Consider the following 7,500-nt stretch of genomic DNA (forward strand, 5'->3'; position numbering starts at 1 on the left):
GCTTTTACTTCGCAGATATAATCATCAAGGTCCTCTTTCTCCTCTTGGGAAGCAGTTACATTTCGCTTCAAAACACCACACTTGTTAAGGGCTGACAGCCTGCTGAAATATCTTGCAACTTGATGTGTTGAAAGCCATTCTTCCTTTGAAAACAATTTATCTCCATTTGACGATCTTTGACTCTTCATTTTACATGCAATATCAGCGGGATTTGCTTTAACACCGGTTTCCTCTCCTTGGAAGAATGTTTCCTGCAAACAAGAGCGAACGCGTTCGGAAAATCGGATTGACTTCTTTGATTTCTTCATTGCCCAACCCACCTCCAGTGATGGATTGTCAGCTGATACTGATGGGGATTCTGTTACTGACGGTACACCACCAACCTCACCTTCGACATGGTCTCCTGTAACAGTTTTACAGGTCTCTGCCCACTTTGTTATAATGCTGTCATAGTCCGATTCTCTCTCTAACTTGATTAGGTGGCGTCCAACATCGAGATGTTTCTCTAGACCTTTAAATTCCTTGTAGACTTTCACACATCCTTGTTCAGGGCAGGAATAGGAGGCGATCGACCGCGTTGCTGACTCTGCTTCGTCTGATTGCATTATTTGCACCTCCGTTGGCGCTAATGGTCCGACATCTTGGGCCTGCGTTGCTCCTGCACGAAAGGTGCCGATATCTTGTAACGGTTGGCTAAATGGCTGGAGTTCTTTGATACCTGTGGGACCTTGTGGAGTACCATACTTCTGAAGCTGTGCCAGCGAAAAAAACCTGCCGCTGCCCACATTGTATGCCTTCCAAGCTCTCAGTCCAGCTGACTCGAACAAGAAATTGTTCAGTGCTTAAATTCCAGTCATGCTATGTTTCGTCATATTTTGAAAAGAATCTTGGATTTCTGCTACAGTGGCATAGCAGCCCTTTACCCCACCATACGATTCAATTGCAACCTTCATGTCATTGGCGGTGTTGATGTCATTTCCCTCATTTATAAATCGCCGCATGTGACTTTTAAGAGTGGCTATACGGCGGTCACAAACATCTTTGCCGGCTTGGGGATCGCTAAAGTCATAGCGCAAGATTCTGATTCCGACACGCTCACCAAGACTTGGCAATGACAGAGTAAGATACGCATTGTGGTAGCACCCAGCGTTATCGGATCGCAAGAAAGCTTTACTGAGGTTAGAATAACTAGCCTTTAAGGCCACAAGCGTACTTTCCAGGATTGATGCCACTGCAAACCAGTTTTCGGTGCATTTGTCGAAAAGGTGGATATAGCTTCTTGTCTAGAGAAAAAACGGGATTGTTTTACCTAATTAGTATATTGTCACCATTAGGCTTGCAGCTGATGTTGAGGTAAAGCTCTATATTATGAAAGAACCTACGCAATAGGGAATTTGTTGAACGCATGTACTTGTATTTTCGGTTTACCCAACATTTTTACCTCCAGAAATTGCGTACAATGTGTAAATCAACTTTTTCTGGCCAATGTCTTCTTCACAGATATAACGTTTGCAAAAATCTTGGTTGCGGCATCGCTTTCACGTTATTGCGTTGATCTAAGTTAGTATGATGACCACTAGATTAGTTTATCACTCCTTCTGGTGCGCTGGCGTGATGAACACTAATCATAAATCAGTTGTAAGTTTTCTTTTTACTAGACGTCGATCTTAGTTAAATTACGCCCAGACGCAACTGAAACTCTACCTTAATTTCTCCGTCATCCCCCTTTTTGACAGCAACAGAAACATGCCATGACTTTCCTTTCTTGCCAAACCAATCTCGCTGTGTTTCCCGGTAACCGATTGGGAGAAATTTCATAGCCCAATCCATAAGGATAAGTACTTGGTTATTGGCCAGGTTTTCGATAACCGCACTTTTTGCAGTGTTCTGGTGAGCCGCCCTGAGGATATGCGCTTTCCATCTATCAATATCAGGAATTGCGTTATCCACATCGTACTGTAACTCTTCCAGCTGGTCTTTAGTGCTAAAAGACGTGTAACAATATAACTTAGATAATATGCTTTCTTTTGAGATTTGAAAACTTGCATATTGTTTGGTAAATTCTTCTCAAGGTTCCACTTGAAAACAAGTTGGTAGATATAACCTTAAAGACGGTTCAGTTCTCAAGCATTTCATAAAAGTTTAAAAAGATAAAAAACCGTTCCAGCCTTTGTGATATGACACTGAGATTGATAGTTATTTGTCACGTCATCTTTGACTGCTAGTTACATATCGTGGACTTCAGTTGCATACTGCATTCGAGAACAATACGAAGGTTGTGAGGAAACCAGATGGTATCAACTGTAAACACATATAATCACCTGAATGTGACTTCTTGTGAGTCAAATGCCAACTGAAGGTCTGCTATTACATTCTTAAGATCCTCGCATCGATCACAGTTGACCGTGTGCTGATGCGCACAGCTTCCGTGGAATTCTGGATCGGAACTACTCAAGGCAAATTGTCGGCAGTGGTCAGGACAAGGACTCTCCCTTGCTAAGTGGATTTTGTAATCGGTCTTTAAATACTGCCTCGCACTCTTCAAGCGGCTTTTCATATCCTTCGTTGCTTCTTCTTGTAGACCTAAAAAGATATACATATATGAATAAAACCCTAACAGTTGATGCATGTAGTTCCAGATGCTATAAAACTGATATAAAAAAATTAATTTACGCATAACAAGGGAATAAAGTATTTTTCAAACATTTTACTACCAGGAAATTCCCTAACAGTTTTACGGTCTAATAAGTTGCTCTTTCTTTAGCATTTGCTAACTTCAACGATTTTACTTTCCGAGTGAGCATAACCTTTCTGCTGTTTCTACTAATATGGCAAAGGCACACACACCATCTGTTTGAATGCTATCCAGCCCTGTGAGCGATTTCTTTTTAGAAGCCGCGCATACCTTTTGAAAAAAGAATTCAACTGCAACGTTTGACGCATATCATGCCTGTTAGTCTATCTATCTTATTTTTGAAGGTGCATCACACAAATAGGATGATGAACTTTACTTGTGTCTAAAACTATCTCGCACGAGGTGCCCTTGGTAAGGAACACCTACCTAGTGACATAAGTGTGAAAATAAAATTATTGATGCAATATCTGTTTTCTTTAGATCTCAACATCGATCATGGGCAGCGGTCTGTACATCGATCTCCTTACTAGTAGCGATGCTACTCCGGAGTTTAGGACTAAGGTACCTTAACGGAGTAGAGACGATATTGAAATGTAGGCAGAGCAAAGTCGGTTTGTTTACTAATTGATAAGGATCAACGATGGAATTGCGTTAATTACGTATCGAGACTTTCTTCTATTTTCGATACTGCTTACCTTCAGTATGTTAAACAGCGTCGATCGACCTAAAGGTTGAAATCCAGTCTCGGAACAGTACGATGTATACAGTTGGACAAGTCTCGATGCTATTACAGTTCTCACCACATTAGGAATTTCCAGTGTGTCACCATCGGAAAGTTTCAACTTTTTTGTTCCGTACGCGACATCTTGCAAAAAAGACGGACTAGAAACAAAATCAAGAAAGTGGTCAACCTTTGCTGGGTGCATTCTACTTCGCTTGATCTGTGGTGGTTCTATTTGTTGACCAGGCTCGTTAAGAAAAGCGTGTTTTCTTGCTTCGTCAATTCTCCATTTTGTAAGACCCGGAATGAAGGTCAATAATTCAGACCTCGAGTGGTCACAAACAAAAATAGAGAGTATCTGCTGTCTGGTATACCATGAGTTTGCTTCTTCATAGAGCTTTATGAGTCTTCCAAGAAGTTGATTATCTGGCCTGTTTCCAACCCTTCCACTGCTGTACCTCTCAAAAACCCGATTGAAAAGCCAAGTGGACCGCTGTGGCGCAATTGCCTCCAGTACTGTCTCTACTGCTTGCACTGCTTTACGTTTGCAGTAGCGACTTGAGGAAGGGGACAAATTCAAAACATCTGTACAGAGCTGAGATCGAATGGGACTTACTCTTCCGTCCGCAGAGTTCCGGAGAAAGTTATTCAGAAAGTGAAGCCTATGCTGTACTTGAGGAGTTGGCTGCCATTCTAGCGACGTTTCGATCTCAGGTACTGATTCTTATGAAGAGGACGAAAGAGCCTCTGAACTTGCATAATCTGACCCTACTAGAAGTGGCAGAGTTGATATTATCCCGGGACCGACCTCTTGTGCGGCGTATGAAGGTGCCTCAGAATTTACATCATCTGCCCCCGCTGGGAGTTGTGGGTTTGGTATTGCCTATAGAATTAAAAAAAAAATTACATTACCGCAAAAATATAATATACTGCAGGTGCGTTCGTTTTCCCTTTCTTCAAGAAACCGAGGAAAAATGCAAAGAAGAAAATTTACCTCACTAGGCTGTTCTCGGAGTGATGACAGAGTAAATCCAGGCTCGCTGACTGCAGTAGGATCAAGAGAGGGCTGAGTCTCAGATGATGCAGGTTCAACGACGAGAGCAGCACCGTGTTCGCTGCGGCATAATTTGCAAATACCTGTAATAGCTCGTAGCAGAAACATTAAAATATATTTTAAAAGGGTAAAGGAGAAGGGGTCCAACTACTTAAATTAGTCGGCATTATATGTCTTTTTACATCGATTGCAAACAGTAGATTTGCAACAAAAAGAAACCCCTCTTATAGAATCATTGTCGTTGGCTGCGATCTTTTTACCCTTCTAATTATCAATTGCTTGTCAAACACTGGATGAGACACTTGCCAATTTTTTTTTTCAAGTTCGTCATTTGCAATCCTTGTTTTTAAGTTCACCATTCTTAACGAATAGCGATCCTTGTTCCGTTCTTGCATCTTTAGTGTTTTTCTGCCCTATAAAACGATAATTTCAAGGTTTCATTCTATATAAAGGCAACTCTTTACGACTGTAAAAATGACTCAAAATATCGTGACGTAGCTCCCTTAAGACCAAAAAAGCAAGATCGTCTAGCCAATACAGAACTTGAACCTGTTCTAAAGTCGAAAGTTATCGACTACCTTTTACCTTGTGTGCAAAGTAAATGGTCAAAAAATTATTTTTCAGTTCCCTGTTGAAACTTTTCTTTCACAAGAAGTGAGCAGTTATCGTCATATTGACCTGCGAAATGAACTATTTACAAATTCTGTTAATTCCCTATCCAGTTTAAGTAAGTTCACTTAGTAAGAACAAGGAATACCACTGGTGTCTATCTGATTCTACAGGAGACATGATTCCAAACAGCAAAAAATGAAAACAAAACCATACCTGCACCGACGGGAACAAGAACTCTCCATTTCTCTAGAATCTCTTTACACATCTGTAGGCTTGCTCCTCTTTCTGGTTTTCGTCGCTTAATGCCATGCAGAGGATGGTAACATTTGAGACTTGGTCTCCACCAGGTGCCTAACGCAGCGCGATGCTTCGGACACACTGTCATATCGTCCCCCATCACATCAAAGAATCCCACTCTAGCTAAAATGAGGTCTTTCTCCGACCTGACAGATGTTTGGGCAACCTTCAGTTGTCGCAAATGAGATTTGATATCCCTCGCACAGGATGACAAAGGGAATAATTCATTCTTCCCTGGAAATCTCGCTGAAAAATCACAAGTGCTCTTGGAATGCGAAGAAAACGAACAAGACAATTGGGCAGCCATAGCTTTAAGTTGCCGCTCCAAAAAATCTACCAAGTAACTAGAAAAACTACGGCGAGACCTCTCTGGAAAGAAAAGACTACGTGCTATTTTGTTATCTTTGTTTATTTTTCATGGCGACAGTGTTTACATTAGCCTGATTGAAGGATCTCTACCTCGAAAACAATCCTGCAATCAGACTTTACAAAGGTGAAATAAATTAAGTTTATTTAAAGTAGAATGTGGATTGACTTTCAAGATAGACTTTTATTTTTTTCGAGCTCTGGGAATTTCATTTCTGAATTCATGCAAGTACATGTGACGGGAGCACGTGTCACGCCACTCACCTAAATTTGCATGACAGCTGTTTTTTCTCCAGAAGGAAATTAGTTCAAGTGCATCCTAGGTTTGATAATGAATTTAACAAGTATGGAAAGTAACAAAATGTGCAAAATATACCTCGCATGCTCTGTTTTTAGCTGTTGACTTCCAGCATAAAAACACGAATCGGTGTAATTAGATTTACTAATAACTGTCAGTGAATTGTGTAAATATCTACGAATTAGTACAACTAATTCAGCGCCTTAACTATGCAGTTAAACACCCGTTAATACTTTTAGAGCCAAAAAACAAAACAATTGGCGTCACATATACCATAACACGATTTGATTCGGCTCATTAACTAGCAGCTTGTGATCACAAAGTGCTTAAATAAACATTGCCTCTCACGCACTTCGGAGGAATGTGATCACGAATGTTTCACAGGGGCCAAAATTTTTTTTCGTCAGAAACATAGCACTATGATTGGGTTTTACTGTGATTACATGTTGATCGACATGTAACGTTGCCCATTGGAGATATTTGCAATTAAAAAAGCCTAATTTTCGGTCTCTTAAAATTGTCGCGTGACATGGTTGATTATGAAATGCTCTCGATTGGCGAGGATGATTTCAAATCAATCCAACTTTGAACCTTCGATTGCTTAAGGTTCAAAAAATTGTTGGATGAAATGAGATTAAAATCCACCGCATTCTATCAGTGTGGGAGATGTTTTTTGGAAGTGCAATTTTAGGGCTAATTTCGGGGTTCTATCCCTGGGATTTGATGTGAAAGCCCTTCTACCCCAGGGATTAACCGGGAGCCCAAACTACTTTGGACTCTTGAATAACTTTATGATCTTAATCATCTGTGAAAGTTTGAGAGAAATCGGTGAGATGGCAAATATATAAGCAGAAAAGTGATGGTTAAGAGGCCAACTTTAATGTAGCTTTGTTGGTTTATTAGCTCGAAGTTTCGAACATCTCGGTCTTCCTCGGAGGCTTAATTATATATATGTCTATAAGCCTGCTCTGATAAATAGATATCCCTGCACTCTATAAAACTGTAATGCATGGCCTTTAATAATTAAGCATCAACTTGCTTACATTCTTTCTAATCAATTTATTTACAGGGGGTGTATGACTGGGTGGGTCAAGAGACTTCCCAAGATTATTTTACATTACATCAACTTGAATCTGGTTTTCTTTCTGATACAAAACTACCCACTGATTATCTCGTCCAATCAGAAAAACTGTTCCTGATAACGAGGGTAAGTAACATGTAAAGGGGATCTTGAAAAGGCCATGTAGTAACAGCTAAATTAAAAACAAAATGGTTTATGGCTATTTTACTTCACAGAAAAAAGATGAAGCAAATGAAATATTTGGAAAAGATGATGAGGTGAGGAAAATCAAAACAGATCATTTGGTTCCTTAGTTTTTTTTTTTTCTTTTTAAAAATCGATCCTATTAATTTTAGTTATCTTTCAAAACTCTGGTTGATTTCAGGTGTCTTTCTATGGCAAGTTTGATACTGATAAATCCCTTGATTCAACTATTCCTGGTAAGTAGAAAATTTTC

At 40.0% G+C, this 7,500-nt stretch overlaps 1 protein-coding gene and 1 pseudogene across 2 annotated transcripts in view; both read right to left on the minus strand.

The window, feature by feature from the left end:
- Nucleotides 1–4,712, minus strand: part of LOC148733320 (uncharacterized) — a 5,135-nt pseudogene extending 423 nt beyond the window's left edge. The window contains exons 1-6 of the transcript XR_016000205.1: nucleotides 4,351–4,712; nucleotides 3,331–4,239; nucleotides 2,782–2,905; nucleotides 2,322–2,583; nucleotides 1,705–1,984; nucleotides 1–1,283 (exon numbers count right to left, since the gene is read on the minus strand). The exon at nucleotides 1–1,283 is cut by the window's left edge and continues 423 nt beyond it. The product of XR_016000205.1 is annotated as an uncharacterized LOC148733320 (transcript). The remainder of the gene's footprint in view (nucleotides 1,284–1,704; nucleotides 1,985–2,321; nucleotides 2,584–2,781; nucleotides 2,906–3,330; nucleotides 4,240–4,350) is intronic.
- An 11-nt stretch (nucleotides 4,713–4,723) lies between these two features.
- On the minus strand, nucleotides 4,724–5,685 carry LOC148733321 (uncharacterized). Its single transcript, XM_088757525.1, has 2 exons — nucleotides 5,236–5,685; nucleotides 4,724–4,823 (listed from the first exon to the last, which is right to left on the minus strand). Exons 1-2 carry the CDS (start codon nucleotides 5,624–5,626, stop codon nucleotides 4,738–4,740), a joined length of 477 nt encoding a protein of 158 aa, XP_088613651.1. The 5' UTR covers nucleotides 5,627–5,685; the 3' UTR covers nucleotides 4,724–4,737.
- Nucleotides 5,686–7,500: the final 1,815 nt, after the last annotated feature.

This window comes from Stylophora pistillata, chromosome 4, assembly GCF_964205215.1.
Source record: "Stylophora pistillata chromosome 4, jaStyPist1.2, whole genome shotgun sequence".
Taxonomy (NCBI): Eukaryota; Metazoa; Cnidaria; class Anthozoa; order Scleractinia; family Pocilloporidae; genus Stylophora; species Stylophora pistillata.